Source organism: Cajanus cajan, chromosome 10 (genome assembly GCF_000230855.2).
Source record: "Cajanus cajan strain Asha chromosome 10, NIPB_CcT2T_4, whole genome shotgun sequence".
NCBI lineage: Eukaryota > Viridiplantae > Streptophyta > Magnoliopsida > Fabales > Fabaceae > Cajanus > Cajanus cajan.
Genome location: NC_138526.1, coordinates 42,844,020 through 42,860,092, shown reverse-complemented (window position 1 = coordinate 42,860,092; position 16,073 = coordinate 42,844,020). Strand labels below are relative to the sequence as shown.

General features: G+C 36.4%; 3 protein-coding genes across 13 annotated transcripts; 2 read left to right on the top strand and 1 right to left on the bottom strand.

Annotated features, from left to right (window-relative positions):
* Positions 1–610: 610 nt before the first annotated feature.
* LOC109810399 (putative polyol transporter 4) lies at positions 611–4,622 on the top strand. Of its 2 annotated transcripts, XM_029273792.2 has the most exons (3): positions 611–1,004; positions 2,851–3,039; positions 3,253–4,622. In XM_029273792.2, exons 1-3 carry the CDS (start codon positions 809–811, stop codon positions 4,233–4,235), a joined length of 1,368 nt encoding a protein of 455 aa, XP_029129625.2. In that variant the 5' UTR covers positions 611–808; the 3' UTR covers positions 4,236–4,622. The 2 variants fall into 2 exon arrangements, with proteins under 2 accessions (XP_029129625.2, XP_020229444.2); XM_020373855.3 differs by having other exon boundaries at positions 2,851–4,622.
* A 2,020-nt stretch (positions 4,623–6,642) lies between these two features.
* On the bottom strand, positions 6,643–11,903 carry EMB2770 (pre-mRNA splicing factor-like protein). 10 transcript variants are annotated; one of them, XR_014430341.1, is made up of 4 exons: positions 8,578–11,903; positions 8,117–8,221; positions 7,834–7,944; positions 6,643–7,149 (listed from the first exon to the last, which is right to left on the bottom strand). XR_014430341.1 is itself a non-coding variant. In XM_083065913.1 (2 exons), the coding sequence occupies exon 1, from the start codon at positions 11,753–11,755 to the stop codon at positions 8,630–8,632; it is 3,126 nt and encodes a 1,041-aa protein (XP_082922039.1). In that variant the 5' UTR covers positions 11,756–11,903; the 3' UTR covers positions 6,643–7,149; positions 8,621–8,629. The 10 variants fall into 10 exon arrangements, 1 of the variants encoding a protein (XP_082922039.1); XR_014430342.1 differs by having other exon boundaries at positions 8,117–8,216; XR_014430343.1 differs by having other exon boundaries at positions 8,621–11,903.
* Positions 11,904–12,648: 745 nt separating this feature from the next.
* Positions 12,649–16,073, top strand: LOC109810426 (clathrin light chain 1). Its single transcript, XM_083065914.1, has 3 exons — positions 12,649–13,159; positions 13,722–13,875; positions 14,029–16,073. Exons 1-3 carry the CDS (start codon positions 12,777–12,779, stop codon positions 14,491–14,493), a joined length of 1,002 nt encoding a protein of 333 aa, XP_082922040.1. The 5' UTR covers positions 12,649–12,776; the 3' UTR covers positions 14,494–16,073.

Genomic DNA, 16,073 nt, shown 5'->3' with positions numbered 1-16,073 from the left:
TACCAATGTACACCACAGCGGAATAATAAACAACCTAGTGGCTCTGATACCACTGTTAGGACCAGAGTAGGCTTAATAGTTACTCACAGCTAAAATAAGAGATGAGTAAAAAGAGACAAGGGAGAAAATAACCACAGTAAAAATATTATTTACTGAAAGGGAGGAAATTACAACACTTCTCTCTCTATAACTTACTCCTTTGAATTAGGAGACTACTACTACCGAGAACAGATCTCAAGGTGTATAAGAGAGGAAGAGAGAAGAGAAGAAGATTTGGGATGAAAATTATGATTTTCAGCTTCCCTATTTATAGGAAAGTCCCAATGGCATTTTCGTAATTTCTCCTAAACTTTTAATATTATTTTATTATCATGTGGGACCCGCTTTTAATTTTAAATTAAAAGCCACCGAAAGTGGCATTGGCAGCTGGTGGCAGCTGTTCCCAACATGTTGATGTAGTTTATAGCCAAAATTCAGCAATTGGGCATTGTTATTAATGATTTTAAGATGTTGCATTGAAAGAACCATTTAATCTTTGATAAATGTGAGGTCAATTCCCTGTTATGCTTTGGCACGTAGGCCATAGCTCATGTCACACGACTCACACATGTATGTGATATAAAATATGGTATTAGGAAATGGTGTTGCTTTTGCTTTCATGACAAAAAAAAGTGCCCCACTTGTTGCTGAATCTTGTCCTTGTATACGGTAAGGTCAATCTTCAAGATCCATGGTATGGTTTTAGACTCTTAGTAGTCTCAGAAACCAAAACAATCCCTCAGAGGTTACATAGAAACAAAGGACTGATATGGGGTTCCAACAACATGGGAATAGGGAAGTGGGGTTGTCTTTGGGAACAAAAAACAAGTACAAGAGGATGAACTCCGAGCTTCGAGAGGGTTACGATGATGTTTTGCATCAAGAAGATAGGAGGAACAGTACTAGGAAATATGTTATAGCCTGTGCCATCTTTGCTTCTCTCAACAATGTCCTTCTCGGCTATGGTATGATTTATTATCGTAGTCTTTGATCTTTTTCTGATTCATTTTTGTATTCGTCTAAAATTCATGAAAGAAGAACTTCCAACACTTTCAACTTTGGACTCGTGAGTACTGATTTCAGTGCTGTTTTAAAACCATGATAAAAATACAAGTTGAGTTTGATAGATGTACATTGTCATTGTTTTGGGATTTTGTGGCAATCGTACCAAGTTTGCTATAGTATAGAAAAGAAGTACAAGTTGTCGATTCACATAGACTAATTGGACACTTGCTGAATATTTTGTAATTTCTATTATCCTAGTTAAAACTTGGAAAAGAAAGATGTACATTGAATATGAACATATTGTTTTGCATTTTAAACATTAAATTTGTAAAGAAAAAAACAATAGAAAGAAAGTAGAGTTAAGAGGTAACTGGGCGAGAAACTGTTGGGATTGAATTTCACCTATCTTATTCCTATAAGATTATCAATATATGAATTCTATCATTCAATGTTATTGAATCCTCTGAAGTCATTTTAAAGCAATTTCTTATCTTTAGAAATTCCGAAGATTCTAATTTAATAAATGATTCCTCAATTTACCAAAATTAAAGTTCTTGCATTAAGTTCGAGAATTTGTTCAACTAACAACTATTTATTTCTAGCATTTAGAATTATTAAGTGATTTAATTCAAAATGGATTTAAAAAATGTTTTCCAATCAAAAATCTAAATCAAAGATCAAAACATGATTGATCACTCTACCTTAAACGTTAAAAACATAATCGAGTTACTAACACTAAATAATAGAATATCATATATATATATATATATATATATATATATATATATATATATATATATTAAAATGATTACATAAGAGTTTGATAAATTGCATTCAATCCCAACAAAAGAAATGATTAACTACTCATAATAATGAGAGCAATCTCTATATACATAGAAAGTGTAGAAGAGAAAAGGAACACAGAATCCCTATCTCAAGTTGTTCTTCTCCTCAGCTCTGTTCTTGCTCTGTTCCGCTCTAACTTATCTTGATTTTCTCTCCTCTTCCCTTAAATATATCCAACAATTAAAACAGATTAAGTAGGAAAGAGACAAATTCATTCAGTTTTTTCCAAACAGTTGAACGGATTGATAAATTATTCAAGGTGATGGAAGTTCCATCAGCTGAGCCAATTCCAATCCGTTGAGCCCTTAAGGATCAAAGTTTTCACCCCTTTCTAGACCAAATCCACTCAACCCTTTCTAAATGACTGAACGGATTTGAGAAATCTTGGAGTCTTGGGACTTCATCAAATCTTCATGAAAAATAAGGGTTCATAAACATATTTACACATCATTTTGATTCTTATAATATTTTAAGGATTAAAATACATATTTCTTTTAAACTTAGTTAGATAAATGTCAAAAAATGTTATAATTTCTAAGTAGAATGGACACTTATCACATTATAAATGTTTAGTTCTTACACTATTGATCAAACAAAAATCATTATTAGTATAAATTCAGATTTTTGTTGTAAATTCAAGTCACTACACATGACAATTTATGATTGAATTTCAATATAAAACTTTTACACTATCGGTACATATTATTTAAGAGAAATGCTATTAACATTCTTTCTAAAAGTCTCTTGATTATACCATTTATTATTGGCTGAAAATCACTCATGGTATGCCCTATCACTAAATCAAGAGAAAGACTCATTAAATGAAATGTAGGATCCACAAACTAGTTACTTCCAATAAATTTCAACCGATAATAAAAAGTGTTAGAAAGAAAAAGTGTTGCTAGCATTTCTCGATATTTATTCACAATACAACTGTGATTCACTCTTGTTAACTTGCAGATGTGGGTGTGATGAGTGGGGCAGTTATATTTATCAAAGAAGATCTTAAGATATCTGAGGTGAAGGAAGAATTTTTGGTTGGTATATTAAGCATTGTTTCTCTGCTGGGAAGCCTAGGTGGTGGAAGAACTTCAGATATTATTGGTAGGAAATGGACAATGGCCATAGCTGCAGTGATCTTTCAAATAGGTTCGCTCATAATGACTCTTGCTCCTTCATTTTCAATACTAATGATTGGAAGACTTTTAGCAGGAGTTGGAATAGGATTTGGAGGCTTGATTGCCCCTATATACATTGCAGAGATATCACCAAACACCACTAGAGGCTTTCTCACCACCTTCCCAGAGATTTTCATTAATCTAGGAATTCTCCTTGGTTATGTCTCAAATTATGCATTTTCAGGCTTTTCAGCACACATAAATTGGAGGATAATGCTTGCTGTGGGGATTTTGCCCTCAGTGTTCATTGGCTTTGCTCTTTTCATCATTCCTGAATCACCAAGGTGGTTGGTAATGCAGAACCGGATCCAAGAAGCAAGATCAGTGCTTCTGAAAACAAATGAAAGTGACAGAGAAGTGGAGGAGAGGCTAGCAGAGATTCAACAGGCTGCTGGTGTGGCCAATTGTGAGAACTATGATGAAAAACCTGTGTGGTATGAACTGTTGTTTCCTTCGCCTTCGCTTCGCCGAATGATGATAACAGGAATTGGAATTCAATGTTTCCAACAGATTTCTGGAATTGATGCAACTGTGTATTACAGTCCTGAGATTTTCAAAGCAGCTGGGATTGAGGATAATGCAAAACTCTTAGCTGCAACTGTTGCTGTAGGTGTGACAAAGACACTTTTCATATTGGTAGCATTTTTTCTCATTGACAAAAAGGGTAGGAGGCCACTACTCTTTGTAAGCACAATTGGGATGACACTTTGTTTGTTTAGCATAGGGGCTAGTCTTTCTTTGTTCTCACAAGGGTCATTTGTGATTGCATTGGCAATTCTATTTGTTTGTGGGAATGTGGCTTTCTTTTCTGTTGGATTAGGCCCTGTGTGTTGGGTTGTGACATCTGAAATCTTCCCTTTGAGGTTGAGAGCACAAGCATCAGCACTTGGAGCTGTGGGAAATAGGGTATGCAGTGGCCTTGTTGCCATGTCTTTCCTTTCTGTCTCGCGTGCAATTACTGTTGCTGGAGCATTCTTTGTGTTTGCTGCTGTTTCTTCTCTTGCCATTGTCTTTGTCTACATGTTTGTTCCTGAAACCAAAGGGAAGTCTTTGGAGCAGATAGAGATCATGTTTAAGAATGAACATGAGAGGCAAGGATGTGAAATGGAGTTAGGAGATGTTGAAGTTGAACAACTTGTGAAGGACAAAACAGTTTTAACAAGTTAATTGATTAGGTTATATGAATCTGTTTGATGGTTTGAAGAGGTTGTTGGGGAGTTATGCCAGGGATACACAAATTCCACTGCTTATGTCAAAGTATCCTGTATGTGAAATTCTTGAGGACTTAATTGGCTTGCATGGATGATCTTTCCACAATCACAGATTTGAGATTAACAACAGCGAAGAACAGAAGAAAATATGAAAAGAAAATGCATTCTGACTTTACTTTCCTAGTTGTGCCGTTATTGTTTTTATTTTAAGAATATAACAGTGGTAGTAGTATCAAAACATGGATAGAGATTTTTGACAAATTTAGTACCAAACCATCATTATAATGTATTATTATATACCATTATTTGAAGTAATGTGATTAAGATGGAAATTCTTTTAACAGATTGCTGTTGAGAAAATCATTTTGAATTTGGTAATACCGAAATGTAATACTTTATAATGTCATTAAGATGAAAAAAATTGCTCTCTTTAGGTAGGAAAACCATTAGCCTTGATATATGAAACTCTGATAATCCTTGAATAAACTTGTTCATTGTCAGAATGATCAAAGCTATGATCGGTAGACAAAAGGTCAAAACATGAGGTAATATCTTAATAATTAGATAAAATCAACATTTTATTATATTTATAATAACTCGTTTTCAAAACATGAAATCTTTCATGCGATTTCAAATTTCCTTTTTGTTAATTCTATAGTTGCCTTAACATATCGTGTTTTATATTTTATAGCTCACAGCTTTACAGGCAATAAGTTGAATCAATTTCTCTGCAAGATTATAATATCCGTTGGATGCACATCAGTTCTTTGTATGTTAAACACAGGGCATCAAAGAATATCCGTTGAAATTTTTTTGGCACGCAATGATAGCAGTATCTATATATCCAATTTCATTTGTTTGTATCTGCACGTACACGGCATGGACAAGGTTTTTCATTTGTCCATAAGGACCATGACCATTTTTTCCCTCATAATAATTTCCTCTCCCTTTCACACACACAGACACACTCTGTGGTAAAAGACCTTGCAATTGCACCTAAGATGGAGACCATCCAGCACAGTCACGTGGAAGTGAAGGGAATAAAGCTTCATGTTGCTGAGATTGGAAGTGTTCAATCCTTAAACACCCCTAACAAAATATTATTGATTGATTAGTTTCCGAGTTTAATATACATGTTCTGTCAGTGTGAAATGTTTTACATTATCAATCAATTAAAAATCATAATCGGTATAAAATCAACAAATTTATTATATATAATGGTTGTAATTGGATGACTATATAAAACTGTAACTTTTTTTCCTTAGTTTCATCGTACTTCACTTGTAGTGATGATTTTGTTTGTGCAGGTCAAAGGCAGTGGTTTTCTTACATGGATTCCCAGAAATATGGTACACATGGAGGCACCAGATGATTGGTGCAGCAAATGCTGGGTACAGGGCCATTGCCTTTGATTTCAGAGGCTATGGACTTTCCAACAATCCAGCAGAGACAGAAAAAGCAAACTTACTTGACCTTGTAGATGATGTCGTGGGTCGTTTAGATTCATTAAGCATTAGGAAGGCATGGAACAACAAGTGCTATGAATACGATAATATAAAATTCCTTTGAGTATAATTCCTTTGAGTACTATCTCTCATTCATTTTATAGACAAAAATGGATTAGGCCGAACAAGATTCGTATAGGATTGAATTATTTAAAAAATAAAAAATAAAATCAAATTAATCTAAAACAAATTCTTAAGACACCAGTACGAAAGCAAATATATATATATATATATATTTGTACAACTAAATGAGAAAAAGAGAGACTAAAATATAATCAATGTGATTGAGAAACAAACATAAGAAATGATGTTATACAAATTGTTGTATTGCATCACATTTAAAAAATAAATTAATTAAAACATTAGTCTAACTTGTTATTTGTCATAAACTTATTAAGGTTGATTTGATCTCTTTAAAGCTCTTTTAACCTATTAAATTTATTTCATAGTAAAGTTTTGAGACAGACTTGGCATGGACATAGTAGTAGAGCTAATAAGCCAATAAAAGTGTTTAAAACAAAAAAAAATGAGAATTACAATATTAGACGCATACTGGATTTATTTAAAACTGTATGTGAAACAAATTATAAAAGTTAAAATTGCTGATACTTGAGAGATGAGAAAACGGTAAAAATAGGTAATCAGATTCTCACACTCCATGTTAGAAACATGGAAAAAGTGGATTCATTCTCCTTATATTTCAGTATTGGCATTTATTCTCATAGAGTGACAAGTGACAACTAAGGTTCTTATTTTATGAGACATGACATTTTCCTTAAACCAGGTTTCTTAAGTTGAAGTATTTTGTTTAAGTGCTCTAAGTATAAAATGGTTTTTTAGTTTAGGGTACTAGAGTAATTTTATAAAACGTAGTTTATGATCCATGTAGGAGTCTTGGAGTGGACAAATGGCAACAATTTTGTTGACAAATGGTATTTGTTCTATCCTCAAAATATTAATAGACTGTGTGTTTATCCTTTTGCCTGGCTGCATGGATCGTACTCGGTTGCCTAATGTTGTTCTTATCCTGCTTCATCCCCCAGCACATGCTTAGCCTCTATCGACCCGCAGAAATTGTTTCATCAATCCTAATCAGATTACTCAAGTTAGTTGTTCAATGCACAGTGTATACTCATCAACTTTGGTCACCGTAAACAATCCTAATGTGGCTATAAATCTAATACAACTCATCTTCAAAATTTGAATCTTTTCCATTTTCAATACAAAAGAACTTGAATGAACCCGCGGGTTTATAGGCTTCAGCAATTGATGGCACTGCGCAGAGAGTAACAGATTGCCTCTAAGGAAAAGCTAGGGCGGGGCAAAATGAAGTGCTATTTCAACCAATTTTTCTCGATATTGTACCTGAAGCAGTAGAAAATTCAGAACAAGGATGGCTAAATTAGGAGGACAACATACAACAAATCAAACTTACTACAACTCGATGGATCAAATACGGGAGCCATAGACACTTCTAGATTTATTCCATAAAATCAAAGACTTAATTTTCATGTGGCAACCAAGTGGACAAAAAATCATTGTTATCTAATTAATTCAAGTGAATCACACCTCTCCTATATGCATGATTTTCCTAGTGCACTACTAACAGACAAATGAGAAGAGCCAAGTAACTGTTTCCTATCTCAGATGTTTCGTGCAGAAATTGTTTGGAATATGGCATCCAAAAACTAATAAACCTTGGGTAGGAATTCTGGGTTCCTCATTTAAAATTCTGTAACAGCATAGAACGTCTCATCTATTAAAGTTATTTAGCAGCCTATTTAACCAATAGCAAAACAACATAAATCCATCAATGGGAAATTGTAGAAAGCATGTGTTAACTATTCGGATCATCTAGTCAAGCATTGATCCACAACCTTGGTTGTTGGTTCAATATGATACAAAAGTACAAAACCAAAACAAACAAATCCTCAAACAGGAAGAATCTTTAACTGCATCAACCAAGATAACGCGCATATAAATCACACAGATTTTTACATAAGAAACTCAACCATGTACAATAACTTGTGGAGGGAAGATATACGCAACTTTACTCCCAGAAACGAAGACCCTTTCCAAGAAGTGAAGCTGTGATATCCATATAACAAGTCAGCAGCAACCACAATATTGTGCATAAGCTCCCCCTCCAATGGTTGAAGACTTGTTAAAATTCAATTAGAACAGACAAGTAAGATTTGTGGAAAAGCTACATAAAAATATGGCTCAAATTCCACAGGTTAAGAAGTTCTCACTTCTTTAGTTAAATTAAAGTAATCTAAAGATTTCTGCCCAAAGGAATATGAGAACAGATGAAATTATGTGCGTGTAGTACCTAAGCTGAGCTCATGTGGCGCATAATCTGTGCAAATTGTGGGAGGCTCAGTTTTCTTCCGTCAAGGAATTTAATGGCTGCTCTTAGTTTCCTCATATCACTATTCTAACAGAACAAAATATGGAATTCAATGAAATTAGCATCAAAATATTATAATGAAGGACAACTTTAAAGTTTAAATAACTAGCTTCGAGATTCTTTTTAGTATCCCTAAAATACCCAGAACGCACAAAGCTAAAGAGCTTGTAAACAAAATTGCCTATAGAACACACTTAAGAATACTACACTACCGATACCAAAGAATTTAATACACAAAAATACAGAAGTTACAGATGAAGGAAAAAATTCAAAAGAAAGAAGAACATGGATCAAACTAATGTATAAGTTCCTTCGATATTCTACAAGAGACATATTCAATTATAAATTAATAATGAATATTCAAAGTTGTATTCAAAGCTAACCAGTTATGACACAACAGCTCGAGAACATAAACGATGCTACAACCTTGGCAAATCAATGTTTATTATTGTCAGCTGCATTCTCTTCCTTCCCGTGCGCAACCACTACTTTCTTCAAGATGGATTCGGTTGGTTGATGAGAGTTCTCAACTGCCTTCGAGATTGCTTGCCATTTCTCTCCATGTTTTGGTTCAGCAGCGATACATCTCTTCAACACATCCTTCTGGTTCTCCTCAGTTCCATGCTGCAGTTCAAATTTGTAGCACAATGCCCAGAAATCCCCGATGTCAGGAGCTAGTGTCACAGCTCTATTCAGCCAAGTCCTAGCTTTGTCCACCTTCCTATCATGCCAGAATAATTTGGCCACAGCAGCAATAACATGGGGATCATGGTCACATTTCTTGAGGGCATCCATGCTCTTGGTTTTCCGCTGGGGACGAGGAACCATCTCAATTGATGCTGCCCACAGAATACCACTATTAGGACACTCCTGCAATGCCTTGGCCATCAAAATATCAGCTTCTTTCTTATATCCATGCTTCAATTCCGCTCTAACAGCAGCAAGCCAGAGTTCAGGGTTTTGAGGATTCTTCTTCCGAGCCATAGTGAGAACTGCACGAGCCTTACTCAGTCCATTCATCTCCTCTTCGAGATTAGCAAGAGAGAGCCAAAGTGGTACACAATTAGGACAGTTTTTAAGTCCAGATTCATAGACCTTCTTAGCTTCCTTCAAGTGATCAAACCGCTTCTCAGGCTGATCAAGCCGCTTTGCATTCTCTGCAAGCTGTTCCTCAAGCTGGCCAAGCATCAACCACAATTTAAAGAATGAAGGGAATTGCCTCAGACCCTCATCCAACAATTTTCTCTCCTCTTCAATGTTCCCTAGTTCTCTCTCAACAATGGCTGATTTCATCCAGACTCTTTCTGTACCTCCTCTCTCTCTGGCTTTAGCCAACAACATCCTAGCTCTCTCAGGTTCATGGTTTTCAAATTCCAGCTTGAAAGCAGCAAGCCATATTTCCTCAGAATTGGGAATGGCAGCATAAGCTTCTTGGAGGATAGCACGAGCTGCAGGCACATCTCCAGCAAGCCACTTCTCTTTGGCACCCATAAGCCAAAGAACTTCGGCCTGCGGTCTGTAGGTAACTGCTTTACGAAGTAATGCATCAAGTGATTCCCTGGTACCATGACTCTTTTCCAGCTGTGCTGCTTTGAGCCATATGCTCTTCTTAGTTAAGAAGACAGTCAAGGCATGAGCATAAATAGCTCTGGCAGTCTCAATGGATCCTCGTTTCTTACATTCCTCTGCATCAGCAACCCATGTCCTCTTCCTATCTTCTTCTTCAACTCCAATCCCAATAGTATTATGGATTATTGCTTGGCAAGTTACAACCGACCCAGCACGCTCTGCGGCCTCTGCTTCCTTCATCCAAGCTTCCCTGTCAATCACCAAACCTTCCCTCTGCAAAGCCCTTATACCCCTTTCAATGATCTTTCCAACCATGGAAGTATTCCCATTAGCTTCCTCCAACTTGGCAGCCGTTATCCATATAGAAGGCTCCTTGGGCAGCCTCTCCCTCGCCCTATTAAGAACCTTCTTAGCATTGTCATAAGTCTCCAACCTCGCAAGCGCAAGCCAGAGTTCAACATGCAAGGGACAACACTCCACAGCCCTGTGAAGCAAAAGTCTAGCATCCTCCTCATTAGCAAGCTCCACAACAGCCTTCCACAGCCTAACCGAATCAGGAATGTGCTCCAACCCCTTCCTCAAAACCCTACTCCTGTTCACATCATCATGCTCCAACTTCGAAGCCTGCATCCACAGCTTCACCGAATTGGGAATCGCCTTAACACCCCGCGCAATCACAGCCTTTGCCTCATCCGGATTTGCCAGCCTACAAGCCTCCAGCCACACATCCTCATTCTTGGGACACTCCTCACACCCTCTCTGTATCAACTGCCTCGCCACCTGAAGCTTCCCCGCCAACTCCTCCAACCGCGCGGCAGCAATCCAACCCGGCGGGTGCTTCGGATTCGTCTGCGTGACACTCTTAAGCAACAACCTAGCCTTCTTGAAATCCGAAATCTCAGCATCACTAGTTATCTTCATACTATTCAACACAGTCAAATACCCTTTGGGATCCACATTAGTCATCCCCGACACCGAATCAGACAACCTATCCAACTTCAAAGACAACACAGTCCCTCTACCCTCACCAACAGCAGTTAAATCAGTAACCGGGGTTTGTGCCCAAGGGGTCTCAGTCCCATTAGCAGCCCTACTCTTAGGATCCAAAGCTGTCACATGCTCTTGTTCCTGCCTTGCCTTCTCAAGAAGAGTATCAGGCACAGGCACAAAACTCTCAAACCTCTTCTTCTTATTCCTAGAAGAATAACCCCCACTCTCAAACTTCTCAAGACTCTGCCAATCATCCGAAGAAAGCGTGTACAATTTCCTCTTCAAATCAGCGAACTGTTCCGTGATTTTAGGGTTCGACGCACGGTACTTCTCAATCTCCTGCTTCAACCTCGCCTCCCTCCGATCCTTCCGCCGCGAATCCATTCTCTTATCAATGGCTTCCCAAACGGCATCGGCTTCCTTGTCGTCTTCGTCGTACTCCGCCGAGGCGAACAATCCCACGTCGTTCCCTTCGAACTCGTCGAACTTCTGATTCTCGTCGTAGCCCTTGTCCTCGCCCTCGTCGTCGTCCTCATCCTCGCCGGGCTTCCCGCGTCCCCTGCCGGCACCGGCGGTGCCGCCGATGGTGGTGGCGGAGCGGTCGGGGAGGTCCGGCGCGGCGCGGGCGGGCCCGATATCGGAACGTGTGGTGAAGCCGGTGGCGCCACGGCCGAGACCGGCGACGTAGTTGGGAGGGGGCTTGGAGTTGAGGAAATCGAAGCGGGGTTTGGGAACCGCCGGAGGGTTGGTGCCGCCGAAGAAGGGGACGTGGAGGGTCAGGGTGGAGTAGGGCCCGACGCCGAGATCGGAGATAAGAAGGGAATCACCGGCGGCGTCATTGTCGGCGGTTAATCGGCGACTGTGGGAGAGGAAGAGGCGTTGGTGGGAAATTGGAATGGTTAGGGTTTGTTGGATTGAGAGTTTGAGGAGGTGGAGTGTGGTGGTGTTGGGGTTTAGGTCTATGGCGAAGGTTTTGTGGTTAGGTGATACAACAAACACCATGGTTAGGGTTTAGGGTTATGGTGTGTGTATGATGTATACGTCGATTAATGGTTCCAATGGAAGGAGAAAGAAATGAAGGTGAAGATGGAATAGGAGTTTCCAACTCTCTTCTGAATCATATGCTCTTACCTCCTTGCTTGCGTACCTGTGTTTCCGCCTGTATGGCGGTCCTAATTATTGGGCTGTGGGCTAACATTTGGGCCTATTCATGAAAATTTTGGTCCCAGTTAGATAAACACTTTTTTTGTTTATGCAAAAAAAAAAAAACAATGAATTTTATATATATATAATTCATTCCTAACCATTCCTCTAATTTTCATGTCAGAATCAAAAATATCATATCATATCAAGTTATAAAATATGTTCCAACATACTAACCAATTTATACAGTTTACTATTCGCTTGCGCATAGCATTAGTTCACATCTATTGATAGGTTGAGATAATGTTCAACTTTCTAGCAACATAACAAAGAAAGAGTTGGTTGTGCATTTTATGTGGAGGAGAAAAATGGGCACGGAAGCATCAAGTTGAAACAAACCGATTTATCATTATTATTAACATTTTTGTTTGCCATGCATGGTCAAATGTAGCCCACATATTAGGCCTTCATCGGAGTTCGTTAGAAAAATTAACATTAAAACAAAAAAAAAAAAAAAAACATGTGTACATTACTAAATTAATATGTATTTATTTTCACAACATTAGCTCTTTTATAGTACTTTATTATAACATGTAGTTTACACATCAATTTTCATTCTAAAATCATTCCTATAATAAATACTAATGGATCGAGATATTTTGTGTCTTATTTCAATAAATAAAAAAAATAGAATGTAAAAAAAATGATGAGTATTAACTTAAATTGAAAAATATGCTTAAAAAGATTAGGTAACAAAAAGTAAGGTAAGAGATAACCTGAAACCCATGATATAACATAACATACATTACGATTGCAACATTATTTGAGTTTAGAAGTGATTTGTGATCCGAAGGCAGCGTTGGAGAAGTATCCATCAGAAATGGCATCATTCGACTCGTTTGAAGATCAATCACATCAATCACCGACAAGAGGAGCCTTTGATGATGACAGTGGCTACATGGACATGGGCATGGGTTATGAGTCCCAACAACATTATGATTATGATGACCAACAACCTCAACTCAATGTGGATCAAAATAACAACAACAATAATGTCGACGACGAGGACAACAATAACAATTTCACCGACAACCCACATTCTCCTTCTGTTTATGGCTTTGGTGTTTCCACCCCTAATCCTGACTTTGTTTCCCCTTTTGAACCTGCTCCCATTGATGACTCAACCTTCACCTCTGATGGCCCCCTCCTCCCTGACCCATCTCATATGCAAGAGGAAGGTCATGCTAGACGCGAATGGCGACGGTCAGATTTATTTTAATTTTATTATCTTCATTTCATGATCATATGCTATAGTTATACCACATTTGATGAGTGCAAGGTGTAATGTTTTTTTTCCTTCATTTATGAAACTCTCAAATTTCATGATTTCTTGTTGGAAGTAATATGAGCATGTTTTTGTTTTGTTTAGAATTTTTTATCTTACATAAGGAAACATGACCTATCCAATACAATGTTCATTTTTTGTTCAACTAATCTATATGAATCCTCTTTTTTTCATCTCATGGGTAGAATGAGGTAGAAACTTTAAAGAGTGGTGTAAATGTGAAGATATTCTTTAAACCGCGTATAATTCCTATAGATTTATAAATCTTGTATTGCAATAAATGTTGCTTTTATATGTAGCTCACTTGTTATATTATATGCTTTTAGGAGTATTAAATGGAACTCCATATGTGTGATGGTGAAGAAAGAATTGTTCTTGTATGTTGTGTGTGGATGTGAACATGTTTTAATAATAGTTATACAAGCAATATTGACATTTGTTCTTTTGATACTATAAGTTTCATGGCTTCTGCTAATGCAGTCAAAATGCCATTCATCTTGAGGAAAAAGAGAAAAAAGAAAAGGAGATGCGAAATCAAATTATAAAGGAAGCTGAAGAGTTTAAGGAAGCCTTTTATGAGAAAAGAAGACTCAATTGTGAGTCAAACAAAAAGAACAACAGGGAAAGAGAAAAGGTAGAAATATATATCATGTGTTATAATTTGATTCCTTAAGTAATTCCCTATGTTATTACTCTTACATTCCTTTTTGTGAATCGTGCATTAGTTGGGCATTATCGTACTTGTTTATTTGTATGGAAGTGAAAAAGAATGAGTATATATATGCAGATATACTTGGCCAACCAAGAGAAATTTCACAAAGAAGCTCATAAACATTATTGGAAAGCAATAGCTGAGATTATTCCTCGTGAGGTTCCAAATATCGAGAAAAGGAGGGGGAAGAAAGAAGCTGAGAATAAGCCTTCTGTTCATATTATTCAAGGTCCAAAGCCTGGGAAGCCTACTGATCTTGCAAGAATGCGCCAAATGATTTTAAAGCTTAAACAAAAGCCTCCTTCTCATATGATGCCTCCTCCACCCAAAGAAGAGAAAGAAGGTAAAGATAACAAAAACACAAAGGAGGGAAATGATGACAAGGGTGGGAAAAACACAAAACCAACTGAAACTACAAATGCTGCAGAAAATAAACCTGCTTCCCCTGCAAAACATGCTACTGGTAATGGTGAACCACAAGATCCTACTAAAGTAGAGGGTGAGCAAGTGGCTAGTTCTGAACCAGGAACTGTTGAGTGATGAAAAAAATACTTTTATAGCAATTTTATTTTAATATATTTTGTATTCTTTTTTATCATGCTAAATTTTGTTGCTATATTGATGCAAAATAAGTGGTGGCCACATGAAGAGACTTTAGACTTTGCACAATGACCAATGGAGAGCATCAATCCAAATTATCATCCTAGATTTGTAGGTTTTAGACACAAATATTTTGGTATCATCTTACATTGAAATGTTTTATTAAAGTAATTTTTAGAACTCTTTTCTTTTAGCACATGGTTCTGCTTTAATCAACAAATGCTTATCCTTGTTCTTGTTAGTTTAGAGGGTTTTGCTCAGTTCATATCAATCTTGGAATATATAATCAAGGGTCCAAAGTGGTAAAAATTATCAGAATAATTATTTATATGGTTCTTTATGGATTAAACAATATGAAACATTGTTGTAAGATGAAGATAAAATAATTAGCTAAAATTTGTTTAAATTCACTAGTTCTTTCTTATTAGTAAATTTTGTTATCAAGATTATAGAATACTACCACATAGATGTATGCATTTAGATTTCCTAAATTGAAAATTATGCTTTATTAAGATTTTTGTTGTTTATTTAATTTTATTTTATCAGCGGGTTAGTAATTATTATTTTTACATGTTTTAACTAATTCAAAATAACTAGAAAGAAAAATTGAGACTCAGATGGCTTGGCCACATGATTAAGAAACTTAAAAGAATTAATCCTATGAAATATACTATCTTTAAATTAAGAAAACCATGAAATTTTATGAAGTTGCCTCTATAATTTGATATCTTTGTCATATATATAATTATGATTGGTCGCACTTACAACAACAACAAAAGTCTTTTTTTAATTACTATATTGCATTACTAACTTCAATTGAATTATTGCACTATATTTGTTAATTCAAATCAATAGAAAAGAATATTTGATATACAATTGGTTTCATTACACGTCCAAAAAACTTAAACAAGTTAATTCTCGTGAAAAAAATATACTCATTAAATCAATTAAATTATAGAATTTTTATGAATGCATTTCTCAAATTTTTATAACTATGTTTCTCATGTATGCGACTAAGTCAAGTTTGATCATAATTTAATGATTAATAAACAAATATTATTTGTGTTATTATCATTTGCTTCGTATATCAAAATACAATAATAACAACTTCCTACTATGTGGCATCAGCTACTTGAATTGTATGTACACTAAAAACTAAGTCTATGCAGAAGTCATAAGCTACACCAGTTCAAAAATTTAAATAACATAAAACTTATTACATCAAGTGTTGGGTATCAGAAAGAATGAGCGGAATGCGGAAGCACCGGATCAAGTTAATTAGAGATAGAGAGAAGTAAGTAGAGAGACAAGAAAAATAAATACACACCAAGTTTACGTGGAAACTCCAAAGACGGAGAAAAAACCACGGGCGATCAAGAGCAAGATAATTCCACTATGTAGAAATAGGAGAGTACAAGAAGTTCTCTAATATCATGAGAACAAAGATAATCTCTCAAATATAGACTAAAAATACTCTCTTGAATCTTTCCTCTCTATGTATGATTTTTCTCAAGTGTGTA